This window comes from Malania oleifera, chromosome 12 (genome assembly GCF_029873635.1).
Source record: "Malania oleifera isolate guangnan ecotype guangnan chromosome 12, ASM2987363v1, whole genome shotgun sequence".
Lineage (NCBI taxonomy): Eukaryota > Viridiplantae > Streptophyta > Magnoliopsida > Santalales > Ximeniaceae > Malania > Malania oleifera.
The window spans coordinates 79714554-79731173 of record NC_080428.1 but is presented as its reverse complement, the minus strand read 5'-3'; the positions used below and the strand labels follow the sequence as shown (position 1 = coordinate 79731173).

Genomic DNA, 16620 nt, shown 5'->3' with positions numbered 1-16620 from the left:
GGTGACCTGTTTATTAAATGGACGGATTTTAGTTTACATAACAATCACCCGTTAATAAACAGTCAATCCAAATCTGAACCCGTTTAATCCCGAACCGCTTATCATCCATCCGAACCCAACTCATTAACCCATTTTGTCACTCCTAATTAAAGCCTAGAATCAGTCGGGCCTTCATCTAGGACTAAAATTTGGATTGTTTTTAAGTGTCTAGCTAGGGGTTTGCATCCCTAGTGCAGTGCTAGATATGTTTTTCCAATAAAAAAATTTGTTTTTTCTTTTTTAAGTCCAAAGTTGTGAATACCATAGATTATGTATACAAAGCAGCACTAAATGCCTTAAATCTCTCTTTATAAAATAAGGTATCTATGTCTATGCTCTTATGCCAATAATACATGTGTAATTGTATATATTAACATTATTTGAGGAACCGTGGTAGTCATCAATCTCCCATACATATATAACATATGACTAAACCATGAACTCTCTTGCCTCGTGTCAATCAAAACCTCATGAAAACATTCCGATATATATATAGTTTTAACCATTTAACAGGCATTAAAATGACAGATGACATTCTGTCAATAGTGAAATGATGAAGATCACTTGTTAGTTCTCTTATCAATATTTGTAGTTCAAAATATTTAACAAAGTAGATCTACATGTTATTTTTATCACAAATCAATTCCTTCCATTGGCAAAAATTCATCAGTGGGTAACAACAAATAGCCTGAGCATTTAGAAAGATATAACACAATTGGGGTTGCACCGGAAATTTATTTGCTCAAGATTTTCCATTTTTTTTCATTGCAATAGAGGGGGGGGGGGGCATTTATCTTGAAAAAAATGTTAAGAAATGCAATAATAATGATAACATTAAAAAAGATTCACAAATATGACACCTATAAGTTGAATTAAGGTAACTATCTTTATAGGCCTCTTTAATGTTATTCATCATTTATGCGAGGGTACACCTAATAAGGATATCTTAGGAAAAAGAAGTTCAGTGTTTTGAACCATTTTAAATGGTTGAAATTGGCATGGCTTAATAATTAACACGCTTAATGATTTGGTAGAAGAAAAAATTGTTTGGCATAAAAACCGAAAAAGGCTGGTTCGATGTTTTCAGGCTCTACCAAAACAAAAACTTCTTGCCACTGCTTACTCCCAAGCAACCAATTGCTTTCATTTCCCACAATAATAAATTTATCATGTATTTATTAATGAACACCTCTTTATAGCCTGTTAATTAATTGGGCTGACTCCAATTTCTGTTCTCCTCACCCAGTTATAAGCAAGTCAACTTGAACCACAACTCGAGATTAAGTCTGTTCCATTAAGGACCTGATTCCAACCCCGAACACAGCAAGGATTATGTCCTACCAATTAAGGACCCCAACTCCGATCCTGATTTTGACCAGTTGACACATTTTGCCGCTCCTTACCCTTACAAAGCATGAGGAATGTCCATGGCTGCATTTTGCTAAGCATAAACTTCTTCAAAAACTTTCACAGCATTGGACATTTCTCCTGCATGAACAAAAAGCTTCATGCAGATGGTGTATGTGGATAAGTATAGCGCAAAATCAACAAGAGATTTAGCAAAACAGTGGCACTAAGGTTTGTTGCTTTATTAAATAAAATGAAATAACTAGTGCTGCTGTTTCTCAATCATTAGAAACATAGGACATGTGAAGTACGATGTGTTGATAAACTAAAATCTTGTAGTAAACAACATTTGAAAGCAATAAAAACAGCCTAAGCTTTTATTCCACCAAGTAAGGGTTGGTAACATTTATCCTCTACATGCAGTGGCTATATATGATCCAAAAAGACATTGCAAATTTTAATGACTTCTACAGAGCTGTAGGAAACTCCCCAGGGAAAAAATTGAACCAACCTGCAATTTGACAGAATTACCTTGAAGCTGCTCTCATAGACTCCCTGCAGCATTCCAATAATTTTACACGCACAAATATAATGTCAGTACATGTAAGCAATTGCCTTAAAATCCAACCAAAATAATGTAAACAAGTATATGCTGGTGTGTAAAATAACAATTTAATTGAAAGGAAATGGAGGAACATAACCAGAGGAGGAAATTATATAGGAGGAGATGAAAACAAGAATATCAAATGAGAAAGAAGGCAACCAAGACAAGACGACAACAACAAAACGAACACATGAATGAATTTAAAAGCAACCATCTCCAGAGTCCAAGGCTCCAAGCAAATCATGTAATTGCACACTTGCATACAGAAATAACAACAAATAACTAAAAATAAATGAGGAAATACAAAAGTTTATTTTATATTAGCCCAAAAGGATGGGCCTCGCATATATGCATTAACCCTAGGTCTTATAAGCCTGAGAAAGCAACAATTTTCCAATCTCTAAACTCATCTAAAAAAATGTTCTTCAATTTTAACTAGAAAGCTCAGACGAAGGCAAGAAGCTCAACACTAAGCAGATTGATGTTGTAGACCCACATCTCACCAGTACATGTCTAAAAACTTAAGAAGGGCATCATCCAACAATCTAAAACGAATGGCAAGATAGACACTGTGTTTCATCTGTTCAATGAAAGCACCAAGTGCCAGCTTCATATGGCATTACTGTTGAATCTCCCACCCAATACACACCATTTCAGAATTCAAATATTTATCAATATTCTAACTTGATTCAATATAGAGCATCACACCATTATTTTCTTCGCCAGCTAGCAATTGCATTATGAAGTGCCTCTTGTGACACACTGCAAATAGTTATCCTGGTGGTTACTAGCTGCTATAGATGAATAAATAATGTCAGGTTATGGATTTTAAATAATTTAGAAAGTCAAATAAAACACTTCTCCCTGAATTTCATTGATTGAAAGGCAACACCCTAGCTTGCATTAATGCCAGTTCACCAGGACATGCTCCCACACCGTATTGGGGGTTTGGGGAATAACTGCAAAATGAATAATATTTGCAAGGCTTCGTCAAATATAATTAATAGCTTGCAAAGTTGTAGTCTGACGAGCAGCAACAATCTTCCAATATAAGTATTTAGACTTTTAATTATCCAACAAAAAATAAAATTAAATTGAAAGATATGTGCATGTAGTGTTAAAAAAATCTCCAATATTAAATTGAAATGGGATAAAAAGAAAATCAAAGCATAATATTCATCAACAATCAATTTTTAGGTTTTCTGCATGGTTACCTGACTTTCTTGATAAGGATGGTCTTGATTTGGTGAGCTAGACTTTGCGATCGCATTTTACGCTCCAGGTTCTTGCGGGCCAGAACACGCTTTTCAGAGTTCTTGATATGGCGAGTTTCAGGTCGCTTTATCAACCGCTCAATCCCACTGGACTGCATCTTCCGCTGCATAAAAGCCAAAGCTTGCTCTAGGTTCCCGTTGATTACCTTCACTCGAATCCCTCGCTGTTGCTGAAGTTGTTGAGGGAGACAGTTGTAACTCAGTGAGTTGACTGCACAGGTGGGGCGTCCAAAGAGAACTGATGCATGCCTCAAGATTGAACTCATTTCAAGGAGTTCTGATCCAGAAAACTGAATGAAGCCTTTGCAGGAGAATCTTCGTGAAGATGATGCACAAAGAAAATTCTTTTTTCAAGGCCGACTGTATTGTATAAAATGACAATTATGCTCTCAGTATAACAAACAAGATCACAAAGTTAAAGCTTCAACTGGAGACCGCATGTCTGAACATGTTCTATGTTGATTACAGTTATTTTTTTATAACATGATGATCAGTGCAGGTAGATTCTAAATCAAGTCAAGCTGCAAATGAATCGAGCCAAGCCAACCCAAGCTCAGTTTTGATGAGATGATCTGCTCGATCATTTGAAGGAAGCTTGAACATGGCTCAAGCTCAACTTGAGCCAGGACATGACTGTTCAAGCTCAGCTCGTTTAGCATGCACATGGCACAGGCTGGGGTCCAACCTGCCTCAATTGGAGCTCATTTTACATTTAGTAAACAAGTCGTACTCAAGTATGACTCAAGAACACAACTTGAGCTCAAGCTCACTTCCAATGGCATTTCCCATCCAATATTAAGCCATTCAGAAAATATTATTCACTAAGAAATGTGGGAAAATTGTCAATATCAAATTAACTTGCCGATGCGAGCCATTAGAAGTGCGTTCCCTAGGTAGTTTGTCTTTTCTTGCCTCTTAATCTGCTTAAAGTGGGTTGGTAATAGAATTCGACTCAGTGAGTGATTACGCGTCAAAATTGCGTAATTAAGTATTTAAATGCATTAATTAAGTATTACCATTTTAATTAAATACTTAATTATGTCCAATATTTTAATCATTGAGCTCAATTGATAATCTTGAGATAATTATCCTATTTTTGCCGTAAATTTACGAATATTTATGTTTAATTATTGCAGGATAATTTTCGAAAGTTAAAGATGGCCGTGTACATGCAAAACGAAGAGGCCGTGTACATGCAAAATGAAGGGGTCGGGTCATGCATGTGAAGAGTGGCAGCTGGTAGCTTGCAATTGAAAACAAGGAAAGGCCGTGTGCATGCATGCAATTGGTCTTGGGCCCATGCGCTGGAAAAGGGGAGCTGGGGGCTTTAATTAAAAAGCTTACCGTAGGGGACAAGGAAAGGCTCATGCATTTGCATGGGCCATGCAACTAAGCTGGAGCCATAAGGAAAGGCCCATTCAGCCAAGCCATACGCTGGACTAGAAAGGGGGCTTTAGGGTTCTTTTTGTGGGTCTCTCTCCCAAGGAACCGTAAGGAGAAGGCAAGGGGGTTTGCACCACACAGTGTGGATCTCCTTTGGGAGCCATGAGCAGCAGGGGCATCTCTCTTCTCCACTCCACATACAGCCACTCTCACTCTCTCTCTCCCTCTCCCCCCCTCTCTCTCTCTCTCTCTTTTACTCTTTTGCCATTGTAGTTGTTTATTATTTTAATGCTTTGTTTAAGTTTATTTCTTTTTAGCCATTATTGAAGTTTGGTATTTTTATTTGAGTTATTTTTATTGTGAATATAGTTTATTTTCATTTAAAGTAATTGTTGAAATTAAACTTTTGTTTAAGTTAATTAGTATGCTAAGTATTTTTCATTGTTGAAGAACTCTTTTTATTAGATAAATTTTTGATTAAGTTCTCTCTCTTTCTCTTGTTTTTAATTAGTTGTCTTATTTTATTTCAATGATATTTTAAATATTCTGTTGGAATTTTTCTTTATTGGTTTAAGTTTAGTTATGTTTATTTGAGACTTTGTTTGAGCCTATTTATTGTTAAGTCTAGTTTATTTATTTAGCTGAGCCATTGTTAAATTCAATTTATTTTTAGATATTATTGGATCTATTTATTTCATTCAAGTTATTATTGTGTTGAGTTGGGTTATTATTCTTAAGCCATTGTTGAAGTTTAATTTTAGTTTATCCTTGTTTTATTATTTGAATGTTTAATTAGTGAGTTGTTTGGTTCGTTTTATACGTGTTAAATCTTTAGTTAGGATTCATGTTGTCTTAATTCTATCACAAACTTTCAAAAACCCCAAGAAATCAAATTTGAACTACGTTCAGTAAACTATTTTCTCATTTTCTTCTTCCTGTTTTACGCAAGTTTGAAACCGATCTGCATTCCCTGAGAAGACGATCTGGCCTTATTACACGACATAACTCCTATATTTGGGATAGCCCTTGTGCTGCTCATTTTAGAGTGAGTCAGTGAGATATTTGAGTGGGAGAGACTTCAGGAGTTATTGGTGCGGCAATTGTTTAGACGACTTACTTTTGACGATGCACCAATTTCAGCTTTTTAGAGGAGCGTTCTTTTTCTTGGGATTTCCATTTCTTGAGGTGTTTCAATGAAAGAGAGGTCAATAAGCTACTTCCTCATTGAGTGTGCTGAATTCTTTTATTCCCACTTCAGGTAGGGAAGCAAGGCTGAGAGGGTTCTTCGGGTTCGGGGTCTCTCTCTTCAGAGTCTTTCCTTACTCATCTAAGAAATTCTTTAGCAATCCTAGCCCTTTCTAATTGAATAAATCTATTTGGCAAGAAAAAGTTCCTATTGAGATTCAGCTTTCATCAGTACTCCTGTTCTTGGGATTAATACGAATGACAACAATATAACGAGATCCTATAAGCCTATAAGCCCAAATGTTTGTATGCTGTGCCATGAGGCAAATGAAAATAATGTTCATATTTTTCTTTTTCGCCAGGTGCCAAGGTCTCTTTGGAACAATTTGTTTCTTTGTTATGGCAAGGATTGAGTGGTGCCACAGAATGCATATGTTTTTTTTTTTTTTGTTGGTGAGTTCTTGGGAAGAGTAAAAGAGAGAGGACCTTATGGACTTGTGCAGTCCAGCTATAATTTTTTATTTTTTAAAAGAAATTCTAAAGGCATTGTCTAGCACTCCAGCCCATTGCTACTCCTATGGCCCCTTCCCTCCTCCCACAGTCCCACAGCATGGTTTTCGCAAGGTATGATCTTTGAACAAATGGGAGAGAGGGGCAAAACAAGGAAATTAAAGAGTGCTTTGTGCATGGAAAAATGGGCGAGAGTTCCTCCTTGGGGAATACTCCACCTACTCCCATAACAAGCATATAATGTATTATAATATTTTTTTAAATTATTATTAAGTTGGCTTTCAAAAGAGAGCAATGAGTGGGGCTTGTGAGAGTTCTCTCTTTTAAAAACATGAGCTTCCTTCTCCACAAAATTTAATTTTCTGAATGCAATAATTAATAATAAATTTATATTTTTAACTTCCTATTCAGAATTGCTACAATTACAGAATCTCTAGATTAGTTTTATTTATTTATATTTTAAAGTTAATACAAAGTATGCATAACTGGTTTTAGTTTTACATATATATTCATATAAAATTATATATATAATATGCATCATGCTGACTTCACTGGCTCATCCACTGGCCAACCCATCAGTCCAACAGGTCCAGTAGCTTTATTTTCAAAATGACGGTGCAATGTATGCCATTTCGTGGATTTCTTGGATTAAAAAAAAAAAAGAATAATTTTCAAAAATAAAAAAAAAATCCCCAAATTTGCTTTGGGAGAATTTTTTTTTTTTTTCCTTTTTTGCTTCTTTTTGTGCACATTCTTTTGGGGTTTTGGGGGGAGTTGCCATTATCTGACTTCAAAGGTATCAGAAGGTAGCACTATTGCAATTATGCTTAGTCTTTGCAAAGGACGTCTTATCCTCCTTTTCTTGTACTTGTTTAATCTTTAATGCAATTGTTTTGTAATCTAAAAAGACTTAAATAAGGAAAAATATTAAAAACAATTATACATGAAAAAACAAAAAAAATGACAAAATATTCTGGAAGAAAAAACATGTTTCAACTTCCAACTCCATGATTACATGTCCAACCACTGTCCAAATAAGGAAAAATTGGACTTGAACATAAAGCACTTCTACGATGATAATAATCAAAACCAAGACCAAAAGAAAGAAAGTTTCAGCAACATAATCATTGTCTACACTACTACGCGACTATTTCTTATAATGGCCTTCATTTTACAATGAAAGTTTAAATAGGGCTGCAAACAAACCAAGCCGCTCATGAGCGGCTTGAGAGCCCAGCTTGGTAAGAGCTCATTCAGGCTCATTCATTATATAAATGACTCAAACCTGAACATGAACAGTCTTGGCTCATTTCGGCTTGTGAGCGGCTTGATTACAGACTTGGTTGGGCTCATGCAATAGGCTTGGATAAAAATCATTTTTGAACTCGTTTAATAAAGTTGAATTAGGCTTAATCGTGTGGGCTTAAAGTAGGGACTGTTTGGGCATGGATTTGTTTAGGTCAAACTCTATATTCCATAACCTGAACTTAGTCAAAACCTATATTTCATAACCTGAACTTAGTGATAGGACCAATGTCCAAGGCCAATAGATTGGCTTGATGGTGACAATAAAACTCAATATAACTAATGATGGAGAACTTTACACGTTTACATAGTAGCTAGGATTTTTATTTTAGATTGAGAAATTTCTCGCTATTAGTAAAGATGGCGGAGGTGTTGCTTGATCCAAATGACCTTTGAATAAGGTTCACTAAACAAATGAATTGGTTAAACTGAGTGTTTGGTGGTAATTCTAAATTTTCTTAAAATTCCTCTAATAGAACCAAACATGGAAACATGTTTGATTGGTAATGGTAAGTGAGAAATTCAGAGGTCTTTTCTCCAATTTTATCCCTAATAGAAGTTATGTCTGAAGTCTGAACTAATTCAAATAAGTGAATCAATTAGACATTAGAGCGTTTGGTGGCAACTATGAATTTTCTTAAAATTCCTATCATAGAACTTAACAAGGAAACATGTCTAATTTGGGTTTAAGGTCTCTTTTCCAATTTTAACCCTCATAAAAAAATGAAAATGACAAAAAATTCAATATCCAATTGATTAAAATTAAAATAATAAATTTTATTTCTGTGCAACAATAAATTATATAATTTTTATTCATAATTATTAATTAAACATATGACAAGAAAATATTATTTATGTTAAATTAAAAACTTTAGCTTATGTACTCATAAGTATTGAGAAGGTTAAAATTGAAAAACAACACACATTTAGATATTAAATATCAAACAGTTAAAGTAATTCAAATTTTAGATTTAGTGACTGATTCAAGTTCAATTCAAAATTGGTACAACAAACCATATTTGAATTCAGTGTTCAGCATTTAACACCTAATTTTATCAAATGCCCCTGTTGACCTTATAGGTCATGTCCGGTTTTGATTATGACAAATACTCCTTATATCTAATGGGTGTTCAAGATTATGTGCAGGAACCTCAATCGTCAAGATCAAGATGCACATAGGCAAGTGAAGATTGAAGACCAAATTCCATTGTGTTGTAATATATATATTTCATTTACGAAATTGGTCTTTAATAGTAATTAGGGTCTATGACTTGTAATAATTGCATGCATCACCTGCATGATTTAATACGTAAGCTCAAAATGAAAATGACCTTAGAAAGACCTTAGGGAACACCCTTCGATTGACCGATACCGGATTTTTTCAGTGTCTTCAAAAGACCCAGAAATGACCCTATGACACTCACTCTTGCACTCATATATGTTAGGCACATTGAATAGGGTATTTGTGAATCAAAGCAGGACTGATATGCATACTTTGTGCACTTTCGGTCGACCAGCCCATGCAGTTCATTCTGCCCCGGTCGACCAAACCCGGTCTGGGTCAACCAGTTGACCACAACCCAGTCGACCGAATCAATTTAGTTCAAATACTCCCGATCGACCGAACCTCCTAGGAGTCAACTTTTTGACTACCTAGTCGACTGAACACAAAATGAACTCCAACGCTCTGGTCGACCAAGGGTCCTCGAAAGATGTCCCAACTGTTTGGTCAACTGAATCACCCAGTTCAAATATCCCTGGTCAACCGAATCGCGCAAGTTGGGAAAATCGCCTCTCCCGGTCGACCGACCCTGCAGTTCAAAGATGGCCCGGTCGACCGAGCCATATGAACTTCGGTCGACCGGGTCTCTTGGGTTGCCCTGAATTTTTTTACCGTGGTTAATTTTTTAAAAAACAGGGTTAAAATAATAAAATCATTATTAATTTTTTCTAATAATCTCAATCTTGTCCCCAACGGTTATAATTCTTGGGGTGTCTATAAATACCCCTTCATTTGGGAAAATTTGCAACTTAATTAGCAAACAAAAATAAATTATTCTCTCTCAAGCAAAATACTCTCTACCACTCATTTTCATACTAAAACCACTCATACTTACCTTCTCCTATTGCTCATACTCTTTGTAAGTTGATTGAGTGTTTATCTTCATAGGTTTGCTCTCTCATTGTTGTGTAATTGAATCAATTTTTTACGAGAGCAAAACCTAAGTATTCTTAGGGGGTTTTTGCTAATAAACCCATCATAAGAAGACTAGTATCTAACTTCTGAGTATTGCATTTGCATTGCAATATCTTAGAAAGCTTGTATTTGTTTTTGGGTTGCAAAAACATTTTCAAAACTTACTCAAATATCTTGTGGGATTTACATTGATATATTTGTGAGAAGATATTTGTGTTTGTGATATTGATCTTTGTTGAAATATTTATCCACTCACATATCATTTGCTGAATACAAAGATTACATAGCTTTTACAAACCAAGCATATACACTACATTCGTGATTGAGACATCCTACTGATTGACATACTTGAGACTCATTTGACATTTTGTGTGAACACGTTTGATTGAATATTTTGAGATACACAGATTATTTGTTGATACTCTCACGTACTCATTACACTAATAGAAAATATTCTTAAGGAGTAAAATATTAGACCACACTGAGCTTACATATTAAATCATTTGTGGTGTATGTGATTGAACGCATTTGAGTACAAATCTGCTTTACGTGAAAGTACTTTTTTTGTCTGTACCATTTAATTGTAAAATTTGAATGTTTCTAGGCGTGGCCTGAGGGGGCGGTAATCCAGTCCGGTAAGGATTGGTGTAAAGATTGAGGTCAACCTAGTGCTAATTGACCTAGTTTGTATTGGTGCCGCTCTACCCGTTTAAGTGAGCAAGTTATAGTGATAATTTTTGTGCTTGTTAGCCAAGGCGAGGACGTAGGCAATTGGCCGAACCTCAATAACATCTCTGTCTGTCACTTTTACTTTACTGCTTTCTAGTGCATGTGGTATTAATTAAATTATTTTATTTAAATTCTGATATATTTACTTTACTTGCACTAGATTGTCCTTAAGGTTGTGAACATACTGGTGTTAGAACATTCACCTAGGGATTAAATTTAAAAATACCAATTCACCCTCCCCTCTTGGGATCACGATAAAGCTAACAGCCCCCTAACTAAATATATGACAGGAAAATATTATTTGTATTAAGTTAAAAATTTGAGTCTTTTAATTTTATCAAATATTTATCCACCTAAATATTGAGAAGGTTAAAATTGAGAAACAACGCATATTTATATCTTAGATACTAGACAATAAAATAATTCAGATTTTAGATTAAGTGACTAATTCAAGTTCAATTAAGAACTAGTTCATGAAATTAGATTTGAATTCAATGTTCAGTGCCTAACACTTAATTTCACCAAGGCCCCCTAGTTTAGGGTTATTTTGTGTATTTAAGTATTGAGGTTTCTATATTATATAAATATGTGTTAGTAGTAGTGGGTATAAACACTAGCCTCTTAAGTTATTTGGACAGTTAATGTTCTGCATCAGATTTGCAATTGCGGTTGCCCTCTCCCAAATATGTGTTAGTAGTAGTGGGTATAAACACTAGTCTCTCAAGTTATTTGGGCAGTTAATGTTCTGCAACAGAATTGCAATTGCAGTTGCCACAAGGGCTGTTAATGTTCTGCATCAGAATTGCAATTGCGGTTGCCCTCTCCCAAATATGTGTTAGTAGTAGTGGGTATAAACACTAGTCTCTTAAGTTATTTGGGCAGTTAATGTTCTGCAACAGAATTGCAATTGCAGTTCTCACGAGGGCAGTCAATGTTCTGCATCAGAATTTTAATTGTGGTCGCCCTCTCCCAAATATGTGTTAGTAGTAGTGGGTATAAACACTAGTCTCTTAAGTTATTTGGGCAGTTAATGTTCTGCATCAGAATTGCAAATGCGGTTGCCCTCTCCCTCGTACAGGCTCCTTCTTCTTCTTCTTCTTCTTCTGTCTCTTAGTTCTCCACTCTCTTGATGTCCCCTGTTCTGTACCTACATTCTGTCAGCAGCATCTACTTCCCTTTCCTCTCTTTTCCTCTTCTTCTCTCCTCTCTATGTTCCTTTTCTATAATTCTGTCAAATTACCCTCTATTCTAAACTTCTGTTGCTTGTCCTACATCAAGTTGGCATCAGAGCCCAACCGTGATTACCACACCATAAGCAGACCAGACACCTTCCATCAAAGCCAAGGACCAGAGCACTGTGCTGTCATAGACCAGAACAATTAACAGTTATTTTGACTCAATCTCCATATCTGTGAATAATTGTTGCAAAATACAAGTCTTACAAATCACTCAAGGATCAGAAACTGCAGGAAAAGCCTCCAACTGTTCATCTGTAACTTCCACAGAAATTACAGTCATGCCCCTGAAATTCAAACACCAATTTCCAGCAAAACTTTTAAAACACCTCCTTCAACATCAGAATCAAAACCCTCCAAAACACAACCCCCCCCCCCTCCTTGAAGTTCCATCATCGTCTGATGCCTGGAGAACGATTGAATGTCTTCCAGCAGACCACCCATTAAAATCTCACTGTTGATGGTGCTTACTTGACACATCACCACCACCACCATTTGACTCACCATCCCTCAATTTGTTACCAGCCAGAACACAATCGCCAGAGGCACCTTGCCGGCAGGGCACGCACCACATGCACCAGAGACCAGCAAGTGAGGAACTGCCAAAGTCTACTCCTGCTTCCAGAACTACGAGAAATTGATTCCACCCACAATACTTTGGATTTTCTTCTGAGATTTTGGAGCTGTTTGATTGAAAACTAATTGGTATTTGAAGCCAGTCTGGGTCACCTTTCCAAGGATAAATTCAACCTGATCTTGGACTGCCAATGCAAATTTCTGAGTTTTGAAGGCCTGCCAGCATTTAGATTGGGGCCCAGGTGCTGTATTTTGAGATTCATTGCGATAAATTAGATTTCCTTCAAGAGATTTTGATGTTGGTCCAAAGAAATCCAGTTTTGGTCAGCGGATACATTTTGTTGGAAGGAAAAATTCAGTGTGACAGGACCATTCTTCAAGTTTATTAGTAGAGCATCTATGAACATCTAAGGACCTTTGGTAAAGTTGCATAAACATACACAACTTGGACTCCATAGAAATTGATTTAATATCACTTACCTGATTGGTACTTGCTTATATTTGCATTAGTTCATATTTGCTCTTAGGTTTAAAGAAAGAAAATGATGAGTCAATTCCACATATCCAGATCCCAGCTAGTTGGCGATTCTCAACGACTGGCAAAACCAAGGTGTCCTTATTTTGATGGTCATTCAGGTCAGTCCATATTTGCTCTTAGGCTTAAAGAAAGAAAATGATGAATCAATTTCACATATGCAGATCCCAGCCAGTTGGCAATTCAAAACAATTCACAAAACTTAGGTGTCCTTATCCTGATGGTTGTTCAGGTCCTCAGCCTTTCCTAGTGGTTGGATGACAAGGAGAATTATTTTAACCAGTATGGGTTGTCTTACCACCAGACTATCTACTTAACTAAATCAAAACTTCTTGGTTTAGCAAAGCAATATTGGCAAAAAGTTGAAGAGGACAAATACTATAGTAGAGAACCTCTAGTTACCAAATGGTCTAAAATGAGATATATTTTAAGAGAGAAGTATGGCCCCACAATTTTTTTGTAGTGTCACTGATTCTTACCTTAAATTTAGAGACCTCATGTATCTCTCTGCTCTCAATTCTAACCTAGAGTGGAGATTAAGCTCAAGAAAGGGTTGAGGGATGAAATAAGACATCACATGATTTTGAAAATCAAAAACATCTTAGAGTTCTATTTGAGACTTACCACATGGCTTTGGCAGTTGTGAGATTTCTCCAGCTACCAACCCATAACACCATTTCCTATCTTGAAGAGCTTAATCAGTCTAGATCAATTTCTCAAAGATCACAAGGTAGTCCTAGAACCACTCAAGATGTTCAAGAGAAACCCTAACTTGTTAGAGGATAAACAATTAAATATTAAAAGTGCCCATGCAGATTGTTGCCCATAAGAGTATCGTGACTACATAAATGATTTGCACATTATTAGTGCATAATTTTTTATTCTTCAATGGTCACAAGTCATGAACTTCACAAAATAAGGCTTTAGACTTATATTTAGTAACCCTAAAAACTATTGGAGGGGTTGTACCCTCTAGGCCAGAGATAGACCTGGACTTGTCACCAAACTGTGTTGTTGAGACTTGCAATGAACATCAAGATGAGTTGCCAACTACTACTAAAGATACATTTGTGAATGACCTCACTCTTCAACCTCAATTTTCCATTTCTAACCCAACGAGTGAGGAACAATTGGCTACTCTAGAGTTGTTGAAAACTCTCCAATCATGGAACCTATTATTGAAAATCTCTTGAGATTCTTTCTCCTCAATCCAGTAAACTTGTGCATCCATCCTTCCAATCCTCTCGCTCCACATTTTCCTTAACCAAATCTAGTGAAACATTGTCCAACATCCTAGAATATGGACCAAATGCATATTTGCTTCAATTGCCAATAAATTTGGATATTAAATTGACTTCTTGTTTGGAGGACTTGTTATTTTTTCAGAGGACGTTGCAACCTTATATGCTACTTGCAGTTGGAAGACATTCTAGATATTCTCCAATGGTAACAATGCAATGTAGAGCGTGCCTCCTCTTGATTAGCCTACAAGTTCAACTTGTTTCCACTTTTGGAGTAAAGCTGTTACGCCATTTCAAAACTTGACGTCAAATTTTCGCTAGCAAGGGGAGTTTAATTGAGAACCACCAATGGGAAATTTTAGATTTCCATATGGTAACTTTTTATTTTAGTTCAGGAAAATTTCTAGTTATTTTATAAATTTAGTTAGTTTCGGATCATTTTGTATATTTGAGTACTTTGGAGATATTTTGTAATATTTCTTGTTTTATTGGGATTTTTATGTAAATATATGTTAGTATTGGATACAAATACTAGAATGTAAGTTACTTAGAAGTTAGTGTTCTGAATCAGAATTGCATTTGCAGTTCACCTCTCTCGTGCAGGTTCCTTCTTTTTTCCTCCTTCATTCTTCTTCTTCTTCCCTTCTCTCATGTAATGTTCTCTAATTCTCATTATGTCTCTCCATTCTCCATTCTCTTGCTGTCCTCTGTTTTGTTCCTGCATTCTGTTTGCAACATCAATTTCCCTCTCCTTTCTTTTCTTATTCTTCTCTCCTCTCTCTAATTTAAAAATTTGTTGATTGTCTTATTGATCAAGAGCCTCATTTACCTTTTCACCTAACAAAACCCTAAGACCCTCGGCTCGATAAGGGTTTGTCAGCCTGTTCATTTTCATAACAGAGCAAGTATATTAGAACTCAGTTCAGACTTAGGCTTGAGCTCAAATGCAATTAAAAATTTAATAAATAAGCTCATAAAATTAATTATGAGTAATTCTCCCTTAAAACAACTAAGTAATTCTCAAAAAAATTTCATCCTCCATCCTTTTATCTTCTTTCTGTCCTTTATTTTATGCTTTCGTACTCAAAGAGAATTTTGCATCCACTAATGAAGACGACTCATCAGAAAAATTCTCAACGCAAAAAAACTTTTCCATGATACGCAAACAAGGGTTATTGGTAAGAGCGGAAGAACCAAAGAAGAAGAGAACAGGGCACTGGACTTTGGTACGACAAAAGTAAGAAAACGCAAATATACAAAAATTAAAAAGGAACAAAACTCAATTTCAATGAACATTCAAACAAATATAAACAAATAACACAAAGAAACCCATTTTAAAGAGGGAGACTGATCAACATGAATACAATAATTTGGAGGAAATATTCTCTCATACATTTAATCAAACACATTGTGCACATCTTAGGATATTGTAAAAATTCAATAAACATCACACTGCAAAGACTTTTGAGTTTTGAACACAACGGAAAGATGAAAAACCTGAAGGACAGAAGGTCCGAAGGAGTGCTGCGAGCCTGCGAGAGTGCGAGCTGCGAAGTTGGGAAGGTGGAAGCCGAAGTCCGAAGGGGAAGACTGGCTCTTCCGATCTGGAACAGAAGGTTCGAACTCGCCGTCGCCGACTGTGTGCGAACTGCGAATTGGGAAGGGAACTGGGAAGGGAAGGTGAAGCTGAAGGGAACTGGGACTGGGAATCAGGGAGTGCCGGCTGCCGGCTAAGTTGCGACTTGCGAACTGCGAACTTGGGAAAGAGAGAAGATGGTAGAAACTGGAAGAGGCAAATGGGAAATTGGGATTTAGGAATGGCTGAATCCCGAATGCAACCCTAGTGGCCAACCTAGCCTAAGAATTAAAATCATAAATAATACAATTTAATAATTTATATTTAATTATTAATTAATTAAAATTTCAGATAATTTGATAAACCAATATACAAATTACCCATAATCAAATCGGAAACCAAATATCCGAAATTACCTTACTCTAAAACCAAACCGAACCGAACTGAAGTATAAATTACTTGAATCAAATCGACTGAATTAGGTCAGTTAATTCGATTATGCTCACTCCTACTAACCAATATTCACATGTGTGGCGTTGTCAATTTTCGCAGCTATATTTATAAATTTTTGAAAAATTATATTTTAAAAAAATTATAATTATATAATATTAATTATAAAATTAAATATTTAAATGTTTAAATAAATTATAAAATGAGATTAGTAGTTTTTTTACGAATTATATTATTAAATAATATTTTAAAATTTAATTTTCACTCTTACATAAATTTATTATTATTGGCCAATGTGAATTTTATTAACTTAATTATTGATAGTAATTAAAAAATATTACTCCATATATTATTATCAATTATAATAAAAGGGCCAGGCATGTCTTTGGCAATGCTTTCTTGGGTTGGGTGGCTTTAGATTAGTTACAAAACAT

General features: G+C 35.6%; 1 protein-coding gene across 4 annotated transcripts; it reads right to left on the bottom strand.

Moving 5' to 3' along the window:
- Positions 1–1734: 1734 nt before the first annotated feature.
- Positions 1735–16025, bottom strand: LOC131144276 (uncharacterized). 4 transcript variants are annotated; one of them, XM_058092821.1, is made up of 3 exons: positions 15658–16025; positions 3205–3624; positions 1735–1941 (listed from the first exon to the last, which is right to left on the bottom strand). In XM_058092821.1, the coding sequence occupies exons 2-3, from the start codon at positions 3528–3530 to the stop codon at positions 1914–1916; spliced, it is 354 nt and encodes a 117-aa protein (XP_057948804.1). In that variant the 5' UTR covers positions 3531–3624; positions 15658–16025; the 3' UTR covers positions 1735–1913. The 4 variants fall into 4 exon arrangements, with proteins under 4 accessions (XP_057948804.1, XP_057948805.1, XP_057948802.1 ...); XM_058092822.1 differs by having other exon boundaries at positions 3205–3579; positions 15658–16019; XM_058092819.1 differs by having other exon boundaries at positions 1735–2949; positions 15658–16009.
- Positions 16026–16620: the final 595 nt, after the last annotated feature.